The sequence below is a fragment of the Pocillopora verrucosa genome, chromosome 10, assembly GCF_036669915.1.
Source record: "Pocillopora verrucosa isolate sample1 chromosome 10, ASM3666991v2, whole genome shotgun sequence".
Lineage (NCBI taxonomy): Eukaryota > Metazoa > Cnidaria > Anthozoa > Scleractinia > Pocilloporidae > Pocillopora > Pocillopora verrucosa.
Window position 1 is genome coordinate 7,671,269 of NC_089321.1, and position 22,277 is coordinate 7,693,545.

The following is a 22,277-nucleotide window of genomic DNA, read 5'->3' on the forward strand; positions in this document are numbered from 1 at the left end:
CTTTTACGATGGAAAAGTAAATCCGACTCAGTAAAATAAGTTTGGCTTAAGACAGTTAATGAAAGTTAATGAAATTATTTGTTAGTAAACAGCTTTGTTTGTTTATTGAGAATATAGTTAGTTCTCTGAAAACTGCTCAAAGTCAAAGATTTGTTAAAAAAAGGGAAATTATCGTTTGCTTAAAACAACTTCAGAGATACAGTTCATCGAAACCGATATTTATTCTTTTTTACTCTTTCGTCCTTTTGTTCTTCTTTGATAGTCATATCACCTGCACTTTGGTTTCACCGCGGGGACTGAAATTTGTCCCTCGGCGATGTTTACATTTGAAGAGTCCTCGCCGAAGCACAGAAGGTTGATGAGCGTATGCAGTCGTTTAAGACGTTTACAGCAAAGGAGATGCTGTAATCCTCCAAAATATCTTAAGTAAAATTAGAGAATAACACTAATCTTGTTCGTGGCTTGTATGAATTTTTTTCGTTTTAAAAAGTGCGAAAAGCTGAAAGCAGACGGAAAAAGTTGCATAGTCACCTTTTGCAATACTATTTGCCGTTAAAGTCACGTTTAACTTCTCTATTTTAGAACAACTTCCTTTCTTATACGTGATGATTCTGAGACAAGCTGTCAACTGTCATTCAACAACACTAAACTATTCTATTTCGGTACTCGCCATTCTATCACGTGCTTTATTCATGTTTGCCTTTAGATTCAGATCACGTCTTGCGTTGAACTACCTTCCTTAGAAATGACTTGTTTTTCCTCTTCAATATTTAAATGCATCTCTCTCAAGTTGTTGTTTTCACTTCTCGTCTTCCAATTCTGTCTGTAATCATACTCATGTTCAACAAATCGGACTCCCCCTTCGCAGTTGTTCGATTTTGTTAATTACTCGTGTGATTACAGACCACTATTAGACTCCACTCGGTTTCATTACCATTACTAATATGTTTCGCTTTCAATGGAAATTATCGTCGAGGCCCTAAGAATCTCTTTAGCTGATTTCTCTCTGGTTGATCTAAATGCTTTTTTGTAGTTTGAGCCCCGAGCTGTTGCATATTAGCTCACCTGCTTACGATGTTTCTGGTGCAGATACACAATATATCAGCCTTACTGCTGATATATAACAAAAATGGGCTCTTTAATACTACTTTTGAATAATGACATACATTGAGACGAGGTTTAAAGGTTGGGATACAACTCAATCGACCCCGCAAAAACAAAAAATAAACAGATATCTTGTCTACTGGTATTCTGGTACTTGCTCATTCAAAATGACCGGCCAAAGAGGTTGAAATAAACCAACACCTTCAAAATCCTCACAAAAAAGTCACTTCAGACCGCACGACTTCATGTATATACCTAACTGACAGCTCAAAGAATTTTAAACGAAATTTGCATAACGGCTTAAACCATTATTTAGAATAATTATGGCTTAATGATCGTTTGATATATATAATTCAAGGTACATATGTTGTGAATATTTTTTTGTAGAGAGCTGTCGTTGAAATTTTCCTAAGAGGTAAAAGGATCAGATAGAAAATAAGATCGAATAGATCACACGTAGCCTCCAGTTAATGAAGACAAAACATATTATAAACCACAGCTCTTTCATGACCATTGTGTCCGCGAAAACACTAACCCGTCCCCGCCTTGTTATACCCGAAAACATATAATTAAAATCCTCTTTTATTACAATTAAAAGCAAGTTAACATATTGTTTGAATGAGTGTGCTTGAAATGGTTTTTAAACCTTTAAGAAATAAAAAGAGATATCAAAGAAGTACCTCGGACATTAGTGTTTGACTGAATTAAGGAAAAAAATTGATCGAGAACTGAAAGAAATGTTGCGCTTTTTAAACTTCATCAATTCCTTCCTTAGCACTCATATCACCGGCCACTTTGTAAGTTGCTTTTACCTCGAGGACTGCATGACATTTGTCGCTCAGTAATATTTACATTTTGAATAACTGACCTAACCAGAGCACTTAACGTAAGTGCGTTTATGCGGTCGTTTATGGCAACGGAAAACAATAAAATTAAATTTCTCAATTAACTAGGTGTTTCTGACAAGAATCTCTTGGTTTCTCTATAATCCTTTAAAATACTATATCGGCTTTTTAATTCAGATCACGCCTCGCAGGGAAAGGAAGCAGCCAGCTTTCGTTTTAACTTCCTTTTTCCCTGTTTTCCGTCCCTCAATTACCAAGCCGTTTTCGTGCACAAAAGAAAAAAGATACGCATAACTTGACACATTCCTCGCCTTTTGTTAGCTGATATCAGCGTTTCACGACTTATCCTGGATGAGAAACTGACATCCGTCAATCGTCTATTACGAAAATAGTGAGCAAATAAGCGATCAAGAAACAACCACAGCAATTATCATCAAGTGACTAAAGCACAGATCTATGACATGTATTGAAAGCGTTTTACATACACGTCAAGATGCGGAAACAGAAGAAAATGGAACTTTCTACAACTGTTCCTGAGGTCAATGATGCCGCTTCGCAGTCCTTCGACTTTGTTAATCACTCGTATGATAACAGACCGAATTAGACTCCACTCGGTCCTATTACCATTACTAGTCTGTTTCGCTTTCTATGGAAATTATCGTCGAGGCCCTAAGAATCTCTTCAGCTGATTTCGCTCTGATTGACCTAGATGCTTTCTTGTAGTTTGAGCCCCCAATTGTTGTATGTTCGCTCACCAGCTTACGATGTTTCGGGTGCAGATATATCAACAATGAGTGTGCTTGAAATGGTTTTTAAACGAAGGGAAGAAAATATATTGAGAGCAATAAAAAGAATTACATCTGTTTATTCTTTGGCGTGAGAAATAAAAAGAGATAGCAAAGAAGTACATTGGACATTAGGGTTTGACTGAATTAAGAAATAAAATTGATCGAGAACTGAAAGAAATTTTGCGCTTTTTAAACTTCATCAATTCCTTCCTTATCACTCATATAAACGGCCACTTTATAATTTGCTTTTACCTCGGGGACTGCGTGATATTTGTCGCTCAGTTGTTTTAGTAATATTTACAACTTGAATAACTGACCTCACCAGAGCACTTAACATAAGTGCGTTTATGCGGTCGTTTATGGCAACAGAAAACAGTAAAATTAAATTTTTAAGTTTACTCAGGGTTTTTCTCAAATAAATCTCTTGGTTGCTCTATAATCCTTTAAAATACTGATTACTACATCTTGGAACATTTTCCTTCACTAAATATAGGCTGCATCACATGGAACCAGCTGTCAAACGTTATTCAACAAATAACGCTATTTCAGAATTTGCTTTCCAGTCATTTGCATAAGTTTTATTTCCTTTCTAATTCAGATCACGCCTCGCAGAGGAAGGAAGCAGTCAGCTTTCATTTTTACTTCCTTTTCTCCCCGTTTCCCGTCCCTCAATTACCAGGCCGTTTTCGTACACAAAGAAAGAAAAGATACGCATAACTTGACACACATTCCTGGCTTTTTGTTAGCTGATATAAGTTTTTCACGACTCATCGTGGCTGGGAAACTGACATCCGTCAATCGTCTGGTACGGAAATAGTAAGCAAACAAGCGATCAATTAACAAATACAAAAATCAGCATCAAGTTACTGAAGCACAAATTTATGATATGTAATGAAAGCGTCAAAAAACCTTTACAGTTTTACGCCGAATAAAATTACCAGCTGTTTACATACACGTCAAGAGAGGAAAATAGACTGAGAAAATGGCACTTTCTAAAACTGTTCCTGAGCCCTATGATATTTCTATTCAAAGTACAATTATCCAAATGAGATCATTCCCGACTATTTCATCTCTGGTAACTGCAGTTGTAGATACTTTTGCTAATGAAAATGAAGGTTCAGCGTACATCTGTCGATATTCTTGAATTTCTAAAGAGGATAACGTATGCAATTTAGAACAATAATAATATCTTTGTAAATCATCACTGCGTTCACTAAAAAAAAGATAGCGTTCAGAGCTGTTGGCTGAATGTCGGCCGCAACGATGAATGAAACACAGGTACCGAGCTGCTTAAATCCAGTTACTAAGGGAAAGAGAATCGGATTCAACTTTGCTTACAGCTTTTATAAAATAACAAAATACAAAATAAAGACAGGAAAAAAGGTAATAAGCGAGAAAAAAAAGAGTTTTCACCATGGGAAAAATTATTTGGAACTGTTCCTCATGGAAAACTAGATCCAACTCAGTAAAAGAAGTTGGACTAAAGAAAGTAAATGAAAGTTATTTGGTAGTAATCAGCTTTGTTTTGTTTATTGAGACTATAGGTAGCCCCCCCCCCCCCCCGAGAACTGCTCAGAGCCAAAGATTGGTCAAAGAAAAAGAAATTATCCTTTTATTTAAACAAATTCAGGGATACGGTTCATCGAAACCGATATTTATTCCTTTTTACTCTTTTGTCCTTTTGTTCTTCTTTGATAGTCATATCACTTGTACTTTGGTTTCACGGCGGGGACTGAATTTTGTTGCTCAGTGATGTTTACAATTTGAATAGATGGCCTCGCCGAAGCACATAAGGTTAATGAGTGTATGCGATCGTTTAAGTCGGTTAAAGCAACGGAGATATCATCTTTGCTCAAATACAGAAACAAGATTAAAGGAAAAATTTACATCGTAAGCCATATGAATTCTGTCGTGTAAATTTTGTTAAATTATTACAAGTTCTCCTGGTGAATTATGAAACCATACCATTTTTCTCGCATATAGGAAATCGGCATTGTCCTTCCCTTTTATTACAACTTCGTGAAATTTTTCTTTAAAGCTCCAACTAGTCTACTAAGCAACAAGACTAATTAGTAAGTTCGAGGCTGGATTAAACTTTCGATGGCAATATAATTAAAAATAAATTCTGAATTGAAAAGAAGATTGTAGATCTTTTCGCTACCAGCTGTCAACCGTTATTCTTTATCAGTAAAAATCCGTGGCTGGGCTATTTCTGGAGCCATTGGAACAATATTGATAATGATTTTAAAAACTCATATAAGATGGGCTCCTGCTTATAAACTTGAGAAAATTGTCCCTTTTGCCGACAATATTTAAAAAAGCATATCGTTTGCTTAATTTCGGACAACAGCTGATTCCAACCATACTTTTCTTATTTAGAGGTCTAAGGTGAAGACTGTCAATTTTCTAGAATTTTCCTAGGTATGTTCATTAATTAAACATGTGAAAGTTTGATCTATATAAGATGGATAGGCTGTGTTTTCATCCAGTCGAGTTTAGGTACCCACCGCAAGGCTGTTGGCTGAAGAAAAACCTGATCTCTTGGTATCCAAAAATGTCTGCAAACGTGACAGCAATGGTGAATGGAACACAGTCCATGTCGAGCTGCTTCAACCCCACAGCAACAAGAATTGGTGGAACCTTCGCCTACTGTCTGCTATTTGTTGTGTCGCTGGCTGCGAATACCTTCATTGGAATAATTGTCTATAGGACGAAAACTCTGAGAGCACCAATCAACATTTTGATTGTAAACATGGCAATCTCCGATCTGTTGATCCCGATTTTCTACTTTCCTCGAATTCTTGTACGATTAAACACGGCCGGCTACTGGCTGGTCAGCGGTCCCTTTGGCCAAGCGGTGTGTAAACTAAGTGTATTCACTACAGATGTCTCAACTCTAGTTTCAGTTCAGAGCCTGTTGTTGATCGCAGTGGATCGATTTGTAGCTGTAGTATTTCCTCTCCGTTCCCCACTGATCAGTTCAAAGCAGTGCCGGTACTTCATTCTCGTCATTTGGATCGTCGCCATGGTAGTCTTTTGCCCATATTTGATCGCCTTGAAAGTTCATGAGTATTCAGAAGGGCTAGTTTGTTTGTTGCAGTGGAATGACACATTTGGAGAGTCCCTATCGTGGCAAACCTACATACTGGGATTGATCGTTGTTATCATATATGTCCCTTTGGTTTTGATTGCCATACTTTATTTTGCCATTGCCTTAAAAATTAAATCGCAGAAGATTCCAGGGGAGCAATCAGCTAACGCAAGAGAACGGCGTTTGAAGAAAGAAAGAAATGTTCTTAATATGTCCGTTGCCATTGTCTTGGTGTTCGCCGTATGCTGGTTGCCACTCAGCATCTGCCACTTGCTGTCTCTTTATTCATCAAACATAGCTATATGGTCATCTTGCGGCATGCAATACTTTGGAACTATTGCCCTTCTTCTGGCGAACTCGTACTGTGCTGTAAATCCTTGCATCTGTTTTATCTTCAGTGGTAATTATCGTCAAGGTCTCAAGAATCTCTTCGGTTGTTTTCCTGCAGGCGAAGCTGCTTAGTTATCGTTTTCTCCCCAGCCTTCTGCATGCTGTTTAGATTTATCCGCGCATTGATGTGGCTGAACATGCCCGCCGTTTCTTTATCCCTATTTATAGAGAATTTGAGCAGAGAAAGTTTTGAGACGCGGGCAGCAACAGGAGAAAGAATAAAACTAAATCTGGCACGATTTGACACTAATTCATCGACCGTAAGTAATAAGAACTTTTAACTTGCGGCTGCCGTCCGCGTCTGCCGTCGATGCTTAAGCTCCTTAATAACTACACTTACGAAGTAGTTGGTGCAGCGAAACCCATCCATCAACTGATTTACTGTTTGGTGACAGCAAACTTTCCACATTTTACAACTCTGGCCATCTCTTTCTGACTTGTTGAAACTGTTCGTAATCTCTTTTAGAAGAGCCTCGCTATATTGCTTCTGAAATTTTTGACTTGGCACCCGAAAAAAAGACAGCCCGTATGTATTTTCAACTGGTCAGGCAAAAGTGACAATAGACGTTGTTGAGATAATGTGGGATCTCCTTAAGACACACGCCAGCGGCAACACGTAATAAATTAAAGAAAAACTTTAGAGCTGAATTTAAACAGAAAGGTAATACTGTAAACATTGAAGCGGCAACGTGAAATAAATTAAAGAAGAAGCTTCCGTGAGCACAATTCTTGGTACCTTCCGCCCAGTTTGCTCACGCAAGCTAGTTTCCTTCAAACGCCCCAATAGTTGTTTGAACTGTGGTTTCAGGATTTCCGACTTTAATGTTTATATAACAATCATTTTAAATATTTTAGACTCAGCCTGTAAAATGAAAGACTTTTTTCGATCAATAAGCTGCTATAATTAGATGAGAAAAAAATAAAGTCTGATTTAAACCAAGATGAAATAAATAACATCAAAAAAAGCTATGCGGACTGGTTTTTCTCTCATAAGCTAAATTGTTATTACGGTTATTCCTCTCAAGTTCCGTATTTATCGGATTGACGCCTCACCTCGATTATGGGCCCTCCCCTCTCCTTCTGCTTCCCCCTCCCCACCCCCCTGCTTGCAAAAAAAATCGTAGTGTATAGGAGGAGGCTCTTTAGAAGGCGATGGTTAACGGTTAAAATGTCGGCCATTTTACGGCTAGCGGTTAAATTCCTTCCTTTGTGATTACTAAGAAAATTTTTACTGTTAACTTTTTTGCGACTAAAGGTTAAAATTTGGCAATTTTTCCGCCTAACGGCTAAACTTTTAGGCCGTTTTATGCCTAACGGTTAACCCGATCGAGAGCCTCTAAGAGGAGTGTAACTTATTCAATATTTCCTTACAATCTCGAAAATCATTGCCTATGGTACATCTTCGTGTATTCTAGGTAATTAGAGTTAAAGTGCCCATGACACGAAATTTTTTTGGCGTAAATATTTAGCTTATTATGTGTAAAAACCAATTTCCATAAAAGAAAAATTTCAAAAAACTTAAAACTCGGTTTTTTCGGGCCCTAAAGCGCTTTTATTTTGTCTTAAAAGTGTCCCGTGGACTGGTAACGAATTAGCGGATGATAAAGTAGAAAATTGTGAAACTTTCTTCTAGATTTGTCCTACTTCCGGCTCCACCATAGTTGCCGACGGAAATTTTAAAAACAGCTATTAACTGGAAAATGCAAACAAAATTTCGTGATCTATATGACAACAAACCCAAATAAAGACCTAAAATAATAGGTTTCAGTGTGAATCATCAAAATGAAATATTCAAATGTTCACATCACTTCCACAGCAAGCGGTAATACAAATAGAGGTGTTTGTGACTTCCATAAGATAATACTTGACTTTAACGGTGACTGAAGAACGCGTCTACGAAATGTCCACGAACTTGAGCGCAACGATGAATGGAACTCAGCCGTCGAACTGCTATAATCCCACAGCATTGAGGATTGGGCACACAATTACTTACTGCGTAATATTTATTATTTCTGTGGTTGGAAATTCCTTTATTGGAATAATTGTTTACAAGACAAAAACCATGCGAAAACCCATCAACTATCTAATTGTGAACATGGCTATGTCAGACCTACTGTTCCCGATATTCTTGATCCCGAAAACTGTAGTAGAGATACAGGACGATGATTGGCCCATTAGAGGCCATCTTGGCGAGGTTTTGTGTAAGCTCGCTCCTTTTTCAGCCGATCTCTCCTCTGCTGTGTCAATTCAGAGCCTTGTGCTCATAGCAGTAGATCGATTTGTAGCTGTGGTATTTCCCCTCCGTTCCCCACTGATCAGTTCAAAACTGTGTCGCTTCTTTATTCTCGCCACGTGGATCATCGCCATGGCTACATTCATCCCGTATCTGCTCGCGTTCAAGCTGGTCGAATACGATCATGAGTATAAGTGTGTGCGGCAATGGATGCGTGTTTTTGACGATTCCTCGTCGGTGACAAAATACTTTATGGCAATTTTTATTACATTTTTTTATATTCCCTTCGTTCTGATGTTTATTCTATATCTTGCCATTTTTTTGAAACTGAAGTCCCAGAGAGGACCAGGCGAACACTCAATGAACGCTCAAATTCAGCGCTTGAGAAGGGAGAGAAATGCGCTGAAGCTTTCCATTGCTTTTGTGTTAGGGTTCGCTGTATGCTGGATTCCATTCAGTATTTTTGCATTAGTACGTATGTTTGCAGGTGAAAACAATGCTACAATGTCCTGTGGATTCAAACAGTTATTAGAGCAAGTTGCTCTGCTACTGAGTCGAACAAATAGCGCTATGAACCCCTGCATCTGTTTTATTTTCAGTGGAAATTATCGCCAAGGTCTTAAGAATCTCCTCGGCTGCTGAGTGAGTTGCCAGGGCTAATAAAGATGCAATGTATCATGGCAGCCGCTTTGGAATATAATAAGAATTGTTTGTAAACTGAACTGAAACTAAATTAAATACATCATTATGAAAAGTAAAGAACATCCACACTTAAGGGTTTAGAAACAAATCTGTTGCCGTAAAAACATTTTTTTTCCTAGGGGTGAACTGTTGATATGCATTAAGGAATTCTGTCAACGTTGCATTAGAAACAACTATGAATAACACATATTAATCAAGTAGTATCTGATAAAATCTTACAGTCATGTGCATTAGAAAGGTTTTAATTCCTGTCGGATATAGAATATCATCTTCATTTGGATTATATTATAAATACCATACAGAACACAGGGAGAAACTTATCACTTTATCAATCACGTTATCGTAGATATGGCCATATCAGATGTATTAATCCAAATTTTCTAGATTCCGAACGCTCAATCACCAACTTTGTTTCGTGAGGAAACATTTACTGTGCATCATATATTGCTTACTTCTGGTAAGAATACAATGTAAGAAAGTTTTTAATTTGGCCTCATTTGTTCAAACAGGTGCTCATACTGGTTAAACATAGGCAAACACTTACATGAAGTTTCAAAAATAGGATATCATATGTCAGTGAACGTGACCGCAACGATGAATGGATCACAGGTACCGAGCTGCTTAAATCCACTTACTGAGGGAAAGAGAATCGGATTCAACTTTTCTAACAGCTTTTATAAATAAAAAATAAATAAATAAAGACAGGAAAAAAGTTAATAAGCGAGTAAGGAAAGAAGTTTTTACTGTGGGAAAAATCTTTTGGATCTGTTCCTCATGCAGAACTAAATCCAACTCAGTAATGTATATACCGTCTTTATTTTGTATTTTGTTATTTTCTTCCCCTGCGAGGCGTGATCTGAATTAAAAAGGCAATAAAATTAAGCAAATGACTGGAAAGCAAATACTGAAATAGCGTTATTTGTTGAATAACGTTTGACAGCTGGTTCCGTGTGATGACAGCCTATAATTAGTGAAGGAAAATGTTCCAAGATGTAGTGCACAGTATTTTAAAGGACTATAGAGAAACCAAGAGTTTCTTTTGAGAAAAACCCAGTAGACTGAAAAATTTAATTTTACTGTTTTCCGTTGCCATCAACGACCGCATAAATGCACTTATGTTAAGTGCTCTGGTGAGGTCATTTATTCAAGGTGTAAATATTACTGAGCGGCAAATGTCATGCAGACCCCGAGGTAAAAGCAAATTACAAAGTGGCCGTTGATATGAGTGCTAAGGAAGGGATTGATGAAGTTTAAATAGCGCAAAATTTCTTGCAGTTCTCGATCAATTTTTTTTCCTAATTCAGTCAAACCCTAATGTCCCATGTACTTCTTTGATATCTCCTTTTATTTCTCATGCCAAAGAATAAACAGATGTAATTCTTTCTATTGCTCTCAATATATTTTGATCCCATTTCAAGCACACTCATTCAAACAATCTGTTAAATTGCTTTTAATTGTTAAAGAAGAGGATTTTAATTATATGTTTTCGGGTATAACAAGGCGCGGACGGGTTAAATTTTTGCGAACACAATGGTCATGAAAGAGCTGTGGTTACGTACTTTGTTTTGTCTTAATTAAGTGGAGGCTACATGCGATCAATTCGATCTTATTTTTTATCTGATACTTTAACCTCTTGGGAAAAATTTCAACGACAGCAGTCTACAAAAACATGTTTACAAATATGTAACTAGAATTATATGTATCACACGATCATTAAGCCATAATTATTCTAAATAACGGTTTAAGCTGTCATGTAAATTTCCCTAAAAGTCGTGCGGTCTGAAGTGACTTTTTTGGGAAAAAATTAATAAGCGAGTAAGGAAGGAGTTTTTACCATGGGGAAAAATCTTTTGGATCTGTTTCTCATGGAAACCAGATCCAGCTCAGTAAAAGAAGTTGGGCTAAAGATAGTAAATGAAAGCTATTTGTGAGTAATCAGCTTTGTTTTGTTTATTGAGACTAGGTTGCCCCCCGAGACCTGCTCAGAGCCAAAGATTGGTTAAAGAAAGGGTAATTATCCTTTTCTTAAAACCTATTCGAGATACGGTTCACCGAAACCGATATTTATTTTTTTTTTTGCTCTTTCGTCCTTTTGTTCTTCTTTGGATAGTCATATTACCTGTACTTTGGCTTCACGGCGGGGAGTGAATTTTGTTGCTCAGCGATGGTTACATTTTGAATAGATGGCCTAGCCGAAGCACGGAAGGTTAATGAGCGTATGCGGTCGATTTAAGGCAACGGAGATATCATTTTTCCTCTATTCCTCCAAAATATCTTAAGTAAAATTAAAAAATAATACTAATCTTGTTCGCGGTTGTGTGAATATTTTTCGTTTCAAAGTGCAAAAAGGGGTTTAGAATCGAATCTGTTGCCGTAAAAACATTTTTTTCCTGGGGGTGAACCGTTGATATGCATTAAGGAATCCTGTCAACGTTGCATTAGAAACAACTATGAATAACACATATTAATCAAGTAGTATCTGATAAAATCTTACAGTCATGTGCATTAGAAAGGGTTTTAATTCCTGTCGGATATAGAATATCATCTTCATTTGGATTATATTATAAATACCATAGAGAACACAGGGAGAAATTTATCACTTTATCAATCACTTTATAGAAGATATGACCATATCAGATGTATTAATCCAAATTTTCTAGATTTTCTTTGTTTTGTGAGGAAACATTTACTGTGCATCATATATTGCTTACTTCTGGTAAGAATACAATGTGAGAAAGTTTTCCATTTGGCCTCGTTTGTTCAAACAGCTGCTCATACTGGTAAAACATTAGCAAACAGTTACATGGAGATTTAAAAATAGGACACGATATGCTGGCGACATCCTGACGCAATTATCAAATTTTTGATTCTCTCAATCGTATATTGTGGGTGGAAAAATATCTGAAAGAGGAAAGCCACTGACGACAGAATATAAACATTTAATATTCTCTTGCTACTGATTAAACAATTCTGTTCAAATAGAGTCCGCTTGTTGACGTCTTTCAGATCTCTTTTCTTTATTTCGATTAGTAACATTCAATATATCAAGTTTCCTTGTCTTCCCTCCCCCTCAATTTCTTCATGAATCTCGCCTGTCGGAGGCTTACAGTCAGCAAAGACAGGCGAGGAGGCAGGCGCATAAAAGATGGCACGCAGAGGTTTCCTTGGACGTAGTTTCGTTTTATATTTCTTAATTGAAATAAGAGAAAGGGCTGCCAATGACTCACTTATTTAGTACAAAATTGTCGAGAAATCATGACTAGTTAATGAGATGAAAGAGATCACGAATTCTTTTACACTTCCCCCCTCCTATAATTCTGATTAAGATTTCATATATAATATAAACATATTCAAATTAAATATGAACATGTTCAAATAAAGAACGACAGAACTTAATCACTTCTTACTACAGGCTTCAGATAACACCCAGTTTTCATGAAGCATAATGGGGGACGAATTTTAAAAATGTCTTTTTCCTTTACACTTTGGCCGTCAGAATCAGAAAATGTCAGATCTGTGAAATAAAGTCATCTGTGTCGGAAATTCGCTCTTGTGTAATTGTATGGAAATTTCCCAAATGCTTCTGATGGAAAAAATAATATTATCTATTCATCAGACAAAACAGTGATATGGTCTTGTGGATTTTAATATTTCACGGAGATTGTCCGATGTACTCATACCGTGCTGTAAACCTCTGCATTTGTTTTATTTCCATTGGACATTACCGCCAGGGTCCTAAAAATCCCTTAATTTGCTTCTCCATAGCGCTAAGGGCTAATCAGGTTGCGCCGCCGTAGCTAAGCCCCGCACTATAAAATGCTCATCAGTCGCAATCAAGGATAAATTTCGTACTGACCGTTTTAATCAGAACTTAAGGAAAGTCAACTTTACAGAAAAAAAATATCTTTTTAGTAAAAGTTCTCAGTTGAATAACAAAGGTGAACTTTGTCGATTGTCAATTTGATGTTTTTAAAAACTATGATGATAAAGACGTTCATTGGTCCCTCTTGAAACTGATCGCTCATTTGCATTCAGCGGCATGTCAAAAAACCAGAAGAAGATAAGAAGCCAGGTATAGATCGTTTTCACGTGACGTCACAGAATTAATTTCCGCCATGTTGGTGCACATCCGAGTCACGTGTTTCAGTAAGAAATATATGCAAACAGAGTCCAAAGTTATAATTCTTCTCAGTTCACAGTCGAAAATTATGGCTTCCGAGGAAAAAAAAAATTCTTCGTCTGATCCTGACAATGTTGTTCAAATTCCCCTGTCTGATTACGCTAAAAAGCTGGATGGGAAAGTCAGAGAGCGCTACGTTAAGAAAATCTCGACGATTGGAATCGATCCTGCCTTGATAGAGGGGAAACACTTCGAACCTGACTGTCTTCCGCCGGTTGAATCGACAGATTTACTCTGTTATTTGGTTCTTGAGACCAGCTTTTACACGCAAAAGCAATTTAAAGCCTTTCGCAGTCTGGAAGCGTACAATCAAATGGTTTCGGGGTTTGTTTACAACGTGCAAGGGCATATGGTCGCAAGCAAGTTTGTCGTGTTGGCGAAAGTGCGGCACTCTCAGCGGATGAACGAGGCCTTGATTCCAATCTGGATCATTACCGAGAAAGATGGAACAATAAACTGCGCGCATTGTCTTGGATGCAAGGCTGGACTTGCTGAATCATGCTCGCATATTGCTAGCGTGCTTTTTTACCTTGAGGCCTGGACAAAGGTGAATGGAAGGCTGGCGTGCACGCAAATGAAGTGCAGCTGGATACTGCCAAGCTTCGCAAGCGAGGTAGAATATGCTAGGGTCCGCGACATAAATTTTAAATCAGCCAAGAAGTTAAAAGTGGACCTAGACGAAATGATTGAAAAAAATCAGAAGAAGATAAGAAGCCAGGTATAAAAGCTTAATTTTTTATAACGGAAAATCTTGTTAAACTCAAGAAACTTCATGGGAGTTTTGGTGACGAAAATAAATTAACAAGTTAGTGAAATTAACTCCCCGAAAAGATGTACAAGACATAAAGCAAGAAGCGTATTCCTGTCTGAATGGACTTCAATATAAACTAAATAATTCAAGCAAAATTACGCTGCTTCGTCTGTTCATGCAGTTCTTATTTTAAAAGTTGGGTTCAGAGCCAAAGATTGGTTAAAATAAGGGAAATTATCGTTTGCCTAAAACAACCTCAGGGATGCGGTTCATCGAGGCCGACATTTATTCTTTTTTTAACTCTTTCGTCTCTTTGTTCTTCTTTGATAGTCATATCACCTGTACTTTGGTTTTACCGCGGAGACTTAAATTTGCCGCACGGCGATGTTTACATTTTGACTAGATGGACTCGCGGAGGCACATATGGTTGATGAGCTTATGCAGTCGTTTAAGTCAACTATTTATCTCCATTTGCTATTATGCTTTTTAAATCAAAAGAAAGAAAATGCAAAATTTTTACAGAGCGGCTTTACGATACAAATGGCCGGAATACTTTGATTAAAAAGCTGTCACCGTTAAAAGCATTTCGAAATTCGTTAAATAGAAAGTGACTTATTAATTGAGCTGACAGTTTGAAATTCCCAAAAAGGAATGTTTACACGAAAAGTAGTCTCGCAATATGCAAAGGTGTTTGAAGATAAAGACCGCTTAATTAAGTTATTATGACAGAGATAATTTACCGCAAGGTTGTTTTGTAGCTATTGTTTTTGTAGTTAAATAGGGCGAATGAAAGGTTTTTTATTATTTAAAAAGTTATTTCAAAGCAGTCACAACATGAATCAAGAAGAACATGGAACTTCAATTTCTAAGATTGATCTTTTCCAGCACTAGTCATTTCAGATGGCGCTAAACTTAAATGATCCGCTCAGCTGAAGGGAAGTTTCGTGAACAAAGTGCCATCAGGCACAAGCTTATTAGATTCAAATTGCTAACTAGGGTTGAGCCCTGTGCATAAAAATTATGTGTAAATACCGTGGCTTTGACATATTTCATCGGCAGGTCTTTCAAAAGACATAGTAATTAGGCGGCGTTTTCAATGCAAACATCCATGGGGGGTCTTTTTCCGTTGACGTGTTCAGTTCACAAACGTCTTACAACCAAATGACCACTTAGAAAAATAAAAATTACTGAAACCATCAATTCGTACCACGAAAGATCTTAATATGTGAACTGGAATTGGGAAACTACTATACATGTTGTATTTCAAAACGTGATACGTTTCAACCTTAAACAATCCTAACGGCAAGAACATGTAGTTTAACAAATGAATTTATATTTTTAGTTGGGGTTTTGCGAAGTCTACAAATGGGTAAATATGTTTACCGTCACCTACAGCGCCACATCTCAACTTCAGCATAACGTATGAGAGCGGTATCGAATTCTAAATTTGCCGTCGGGGTTTCATCAAGGCTTTAAGAGTCTCTTTAGCTGATTTCTTTCTGGTTGACCTAGATGCTTTTTAAACCGAAAGAGAGAAAATGCTAAATATTTTATGGAGCGGCTTTACACGATATAAATGGCCGGAATACGTCGATTGAAAAGCTGTCACCGTTACAAGAATTTCGAAAGTCTTTGAGCAGAAAGCGACTTATTGATTAAGCTGACAGTTGGACAGCTGGCAGTTCTTTCTGGTTGACCCATATGCTATGTTGTAGTTTGAGCCCCCGAGCTGTTGCATGTTCGCTCACTAGCTTACGATGTTTCTGGTGCAGGTACACAATATGTCAGCTTTACTGCTGATATATAACAGAAATGGGCTAATTAATACGACTTTGAAGTGAAACTCCTTCTTTGAATAGTCACGAACGAAGTTTAAAGATTGGGATACAACTCAATCAACCCCGCTAAAAATATATATATATATAAAATATCTTGTCTACTGGTATTCTGGCACTTGTTAATTCAAAATGACCGGTTAAGGAAGTTGAAATAAACCAGGATCTTCAAACTCCTTAGAAAAAGTCACTTCAGACCGCACGACTTCGTGTCTATACCTACCTGGCAGCTCAGAGGATTTTTAAGAAAATTTTTATGACGGCTTAAACCGTTATTTAGAATAATTATGGCTTAATGATCGTTTGATATACATAATTCTAGGTACATATTTTGTAAACACTTTTTGTAGAGCGCTGTCGTTGAAATTTTTCCAAGAGGTTAAAGGATCAGATAAAAAAATAAGATCGAAGTGATCACATGTAGCATCCAGTAAATAAAGACAAAACATATTACATAACCACAGCCCTTTCATGACTTTTGTGTTCGCGAAAAATTAACCCGACCTCGCCTTGTTATATATACCAGAAAACATATAATTAAAATCCTCTTTTTTCACAATGAAAAGAAAGTTAACTTATTGTTTGAATGAGTGTGCTTGAAATAGGTTTAAACGAAGGGACGAAATTATATTGAGAGCAATAGAAAAACAACATCTGTTTATTCTTTGGCATGAGAAATAAAAAGAGATATCAAAGAAGTACATGGGACATTGGGGTTTGACTGAATTAAGAAAACAAAATTGATCTAGAATTGAAAGAAATGTTGCGCTTTTTAAACTTCATCAATTCCTTCATTAGCACTCATATCACCTCCACTTTGTAATTTGCTTTTACCTTTGGGAGTGCATGACATTTGTCGCTCAGTAATATTTACACCTTGAATAAATGACCTGACCAGAGCACTTAACATAAGTGCGTTTATGCGGTCGTTTATGGCAACGGAAAACAGTAAAATTAAATTTTTCAGTTTGATAAGTTTTTTCTCTAAAGAATCTCTTGGTTTCTCTATAATCCTTTAACATACTGTGTACTACATCCTGCAACATTTTCCTTCACTTATTATAAGCTGTCATCACATGAAACCAGCTGTCAAACGTTATTCAACAAATAACACTATTTCAGTTTTTGCTTTCCAGTCGTTTGCTTAAGTTTTATTGCCTTTTTAATTTAGATCACGCCTCGCAGGGGAAGAAAACAGCCAGCTTTCATTTTAACTTCATTTTTTCCCCGTTTCCCGCTCCTCAATTACCAGGCCGTTCTCGCACACACATTCCTCGCTTTTTGTTAGCTGATATTAGTTTTTCACGACTCATTCTGGCTTGGAAACTGACATCCGTCAATCGTCTGGTACAAAAATAGTATGCAAACAAGCGGTCAATTAAAAAATACAAAAATCAGCATCAAGTAACTGAAGCACAAATTTATGATACGTATTGAAAGCGTACAAAAACCTTTACAGTTTTACGCCGAAAATACTGTAGCAATTAACAAAGATGTTTATAAATAAGGACATGCATGTTATTTTGTGGCAGATTCTTTCCACGAGGTAGTATCGCTTCCTTACAGCTAATTTTTTACGAAACAAAATAAAAAATGCGATAACTAATAAATTCTCAGGGAAGTCTCTCCTTTCCTTAAACTGAATGTTGTAATTACCAGCTGTTTACATACACGTCAAGAGAAGAAAATAGACTGAGAAAATGGAACTTTCTAAAACTTTCCTGAGGCCAATGATATTTCTATTTAAGGTAGAATTATCCAAATGAGATCATTCCCACCTCTTTCATCTGAGGTAACTACAGTTGTAGGTACTTTTGCTAATCAAAATGAAGGTTCAGGTACATCTGTCGATATTCTTAAATTTCTGGAGAAGCTAACGTATGCAATTTAGAACAATAATAATATCTATGCAAATCATCACTGCGTTCACTTAAAAAAAGAGCGTTCAGAGCTGTTGGCTGAATGTCGGCAATGTGATCGCAACGATGAATGGAACACAGGTACCGAGCTGCTTAAATCCAGTTACTGAGGGAAAGAGAATCGAATTCAACTTTGCTTACAGCTTTCGTAAAATAACAAAATACAAAATAAAGACAGGAAAAAGTTAATAAGCGAGTAAGAAAGGAGTTTTTACTATCATTTGGATCTGTTCCTCATGGAAAACTAGATCCAACTCAGTAAAAGAAGTTGGACTAAAGAAAGTAAATGAAAGGTATTTGTCAGTAATCAGCTTTGTTTTGTTTATTGAGACTAAAGGTAGCCCCACCGAGAACTACTCAGTGCCAAAGCTTGGTTAAAGAAAGGAAAATTATCCTTTTCTTAAAACAACTTCAGGGATACGGTTCATCGAAACCGATATTTATCCTTTTTTACTCTTTTGTCCTTTTGTTCTTCTTTGATAGTCATATCACCTGTACTTTGGTTTTACCGCGGGGACTGAATTTTGTTGCTCAACGATGTTTACATTTTGAATAGATGGCCTCGCCGAAGCACAGAAGGTTAATGAGTGTATGCGATCGTTTAAGTCGGTTAAAGCAACGGAGATATCATCTTTGCTCGAATACAGAAACAAGATTAAAGGAAAAATTTACATCGTAAGCCATATGAATTCTGTCATGTAAATTTGTTAAATTATTACAAGTTATCCTGGTGACTTATGAAACCATACCATTTTTCTCGCATATAGGAAATCGGCTTTGTCCCGGTGTTTCCTTCCCTTTTATTACAACTTCCTGAAAGTTTTCTTTAAAACTCCAACCAGTCTACTGAGCAACAAGCTCAGGCTAATTAAACTTTCGATGGCAATATAATTAAAAATAAATTCTGAATTGAAAAGAAGACTTATGAAGCCATACCATTTTATATCGCACATAAGAAGTCGGCCTTATATTGTCCTGTACCCTTCCTTTTTTGTTACGACTTCGTGAAAATTTTCTTTAATACTCCAATAAGTTTACTAAGCAACAAGACTAATCAGTAAGTTCGTAGATCTTTTCGCTACTAGCTGTCAACCGTTATTCTATATCAGTAAACATCTGTGGCTGGGCTATTTCTGGAGCCATTGGGACAATATTGATAATGATTATATAAACTCATATAGGATGGGCTCCTGCTTATAAACTTGAGAAAACTGTCCCTTTTGCCGACAATATTTGAAAAAGCATATCGTTTGCTTAATTTCGGACAACAGCTGATTCCAACCATACTTTTCTTAATTAGAGGTCTCAGGTGAAGACTGTCGATTTTCTAGAATTTTCCCGGGTATGTTCATTAATTAAACATGTGAAAGTTTGATCTATATAAGATGGATAGGCTGTGTTTTCATCCAGTCGAGTTTAGGTACCCACCGCAAGGCTGTTGGCTGAAGAAAAACCTGATCTCTTGGTATCGAAAAATGTCTGCAAACGTGACAGCAATGGTGAATGGAACACAGTCCATGTCGAGCTGCTTCAACCCCACAGCGAGAAGAATTGGTCAAACCTTCGCCTACTGTCTGCTATTTGTTGTGTCGCTGGCTGCGAATACCTTCATTGGAATAATTGTCTATAGGACGAAAACTCTGAGAACACCAATCAACATTTTGATTGTCAACATGGCACTCTCCGATCTGTTGTTCCCGATTTTCCTCTTTCCTAAAATTTTTGTAGAGTTAAACACGGCCAGCTACTGGCTGGTTGGCGGTCCCCTTGGCCATGCGGCGTGTAAACTGAGTTCCTTCGCTACAGATGTCTCAACTCTAGTGTCAATTCAGAGCCTGTTGTTGATCGCAGTGGATCGATTTGGGGCTGTAGTATTTCCTCTCCGTTCCCCACTGATTAGTTCAAAGCAGTGCCGGTACTTCATTCTCGTCATTTGGATCATCGCCATGGCAGTCCATTATCCATATTTGATCGCCCTGAAAGTTGTCGAGTATCCAGAGGGGCTGTTTTGTTGGTGGCAGTGGAATGATACATTTGGAGAGTCCCTATCGTGGCAAACCTACATACTGGGATTGATCGTTGTTAACTTATATGTCCCTTTGGTTTTGATTGCCATACTTTATTTTGTCATTGCCTTAAAAATTAAATCGCAGAAGATTCCAGGGGAGCAATCAGCTAATGCAAGAGAAAGGCGTTTGAAGAAAGAAAGAAATGTTCTTAATATGTCCGTTGCCATTGTCCTGGTGTTCGCCGTATGCTTCTTGCCATTCAACATCTACTTCTTGCTGTCCCTTTATTCATCAAACATAGCCATATGGTCATCTTGTGGCATGCAATACTTTAGAACTATTGCCATTCTTCTGGGGTGCTCGTACTGTGCTGTAAATCCTTGCATCTGTTTTATCTTCAGTGGTAATTATCGTCAAGGTCTCAAGAATCTCCTCGGTTGTTTTCCTACAGGCGAAGCTGCTTAGTTATCGTTTTCTCCCCAGCCTTCTGCATGCTGTTTGGATTTATCCGCGTATTGATGTGGCTGAACATGCCCGCCGTTTCTTTATCCCTATTTATAGAGAATTTGAGCAGAGAAATTTTTGAGACGCGGGCAGCAACAGGAGAAAGAATAAAACTAAATCTGGCGCGATTTGATACTAATTCATCGACCGTAAGGAATAAGAACTTTTAACTTGCGGCTGCCGTCCGCGTCTGCCGTCGATGCTCAAGCTCTCTAATAACTACACTTATGAAGTAGTTGGTGCAGCAAAACCCATCCATCAACTGATTTACTGTTTGGTGACAGCAAACTTTCCACATTTTACAACTATGGCCATCTCTTTCTGACTTGCTGAAACTGTTCGTAATCCCTTTTAGAAGAGCCTCGCTATATTGCTTCTGAAATTTTTGACTTGGCACCCGAAAAAAGACAGCCCGTATGTATTTTCAACTGGTCAGGCAAAGTGACAATAGACGTTGTTGAGATAATGTGGGATCTCCTTAAGACACACGCCAGCGGCAACACGTAATAAATTAAAGAAAAACGTTAGAGCTGAATTTAAACAGAAAGGGAATACTGTAAACGTTGAAGCGGCAACGTGAAATAAATTAAAGAAGAAGCTTTAGAGTTGGAGTTAATCAGAAAGGAAATATTGTAAACGTTGTAGCGGCAACGTGTAATAAATTAAAGAAGAAGCTTTAGAGTTGGAGTTAATCAGAAAGGGAATACTGTAAACGTTGAAGCGGCAACGTGTAATAAATTAAAGAAGAAGCTTTAGAGTTGGAGTTAATCAGTAAGGGAATACTGTAAACGTTGTAGCGGCAACGCGTAATTGATTAAAGAAGAAGCTTCCGTGAGCACAATTCTTGGTACCATTTGTCCAGTTTGCTCATGCAAGCTAGTTTCCTTCAAACGCCCCAATAGTTGTTTGAACTGTGGTTTCAGGATTTCCGACTTTAATGTTTATATAACAATCATTTTAAATATTTCAGATTCAGCCTGTAAAATGAAAGACTTTTTTCGATCAATAAGCTGCTATAATTAGATGAGAAAAAATAAAGTCTGATTTAAATCCAAGATGAAATAAATAAGATCAAAAAAAGCTATGCGGACTGGTTTTTCTCTCATAAGCTAAATTGTTATTACGGTTATTCCTCTCAAGTTCCGTATTTATTGGATTGACGCCTCACCTCGATTATGGGCCCTCCCCTCTACTTCTGCTTCTCCCTCCCCACCCCCCTGCTTGCAAAAAAAATCGTGGTGTATAGGAGAAGGCTCTTCAAAAGGCGATGGTTAACGGGTAAAATGTCGGCCATTTTACGGCTAGCGGTTAACTTCCTTTCTTTGTGATTATTAAGAATATTTTTACTGTTAATTTTTTTTGCGACTAAAGGTTAAAATTTGCCAATTTTTCCGCCTAACGGCTAAACGTTTAGGCCGTTTTATGCCTAACGGTTAACCCGATTAAGAAGAGTATAACTTATTCAATATTTCCTTACAATCTCGAAATTCACTGCCTATAGTTCATCTTCGAGTATTGTTATTATTTATCATTTTGTGGCGAAATAAACTAAATACTTGCTGAAAATGAATAAAATCAAACAAGCGCCCACCTCGAATAAGCGGTCACTCTGAAGGCCTAAAATATTTATTAAGAGACCAGGACGTTTACCCGAATAAATACGGCAATCCTTGATTTACGCACATACATGCGGTCGATTAAACCACGAACTTATAAAGGAATTCGGCGGAAAACTGCAATCCCTTCCTGATAGATTATACTGATGTTTTGAAATTGACCTTCATTACCAAGAGTTTTGCTAGAAGGCAGCTTTTAATAGGCTAAGCTTTTACGATGGAAAAGTAAATCCGACTCAGTAAAAGAAGTTTGGCTTAAGACAGTTAATGAAAGTTAATGAAATTATTTGTTAGTAAACAGCTTTGTTTG

General features: G+C 37.3%; 4 protein-coding genes across 4 annotated transcripts; all 4 read left to right on the plus strand.

Annotated features, from left to right (window-relative positions):
* The first annotated feature begins 5,291 nt into the window (after positions 1–5,291).
* LOC136283646 (RYamide receptor-like) lies at positions 5,292–6,290 on the plus strand. The gene has a single exon (XM_066172835.1). It carries the CDS (start codon positions 5,292–5,294, stop codon positions 6,288–6,290), a length of 999 nt encoding a protein of 332 aa, XP_066028932.1.
* Positions 6,291–8,118: 1,828 nt separating this feature from the next.
* Positions 8,119–9,184, plus strand: LOC131791769 (QRFP-like peptide receptor). Its single transcript, XM_066173686.1, has one exon. The coding sequence runs from the start codon at positions 8,119–8,121 to the stop codon at positions 9,091–9,093; it is 975 nt and encodes a 324-aa protein (XP_066029783.1). The 3' UTR covers positions 9,094–9,184.
* Positions 9,185–13,249: 4,065 nt separating this feature from the next.
* Positions 13,250–14,453, plus strand: LOC136283647 (uncharacterized). The gene is made up of 2 exons (XM_066172836.1): positions 13,250–14,051; positions 14,415–14,453. The coding sequence occupies exons 1-2, from the start codon at positions 13,269–13,271 to the stop codon at positions 14,451–14,453; spliced, it is 822 nt and encodes a 273-aa protein (XP_066028933.1). The 5' UTR covers positions 13,250–13,268.
* Positions 14,454–19,313: 4,860 nt separating this feature from the next.
* Positions 19,314–20,312, plus strand: LOC136283998 (RYamide receptor-like). The gene has a single exon (XM_066173675.1). The coding sequence runs from the start codon at positions 19,314–19,316 to the stop codon at positions 20,310–20,312; it is 999 nt and encodes a 332-aa protein (XP_066029772.1).
* Positions 20,313–22,277: the final 1,965 nt, after the last annotated feature.

Coding starts and splice junctions, on each gene's coding strand:
- LOC136283646 (XM_066172835.1), top strand. CDS start 5,292: ATGTCTGCAAACGTGACAGCAATGGTGAATGGAACACAGTCCATGTCG.
- LOC131791769 (XM_066173686.1), top strand. CDS start 8,119: ATGTCCACGAACTTGAGCGCAACGATGAATGGAACTCAGCCGTCGAAC.
- LOC136283647 (XM_066172836.1), top strand. CDS start 13,269: ATGTTGGTGCACATCCGAGTCACGTGTTTCAGTAAGAAATATATGCAA. Junction 14,052..14,414: donor AGAAGAAGATAAGAAGCCAG/GTATAAAAGCTT, acceptor CTTCTTTGATAG/TCATATCACCTGTACTTTGG.
- LOC136283998 (XM_066173675.1), top strand. CDS start 19,314: ATGTCTGCAAACGTGACAGCAATGGTGAATGGAACACAGTCCATGTCG.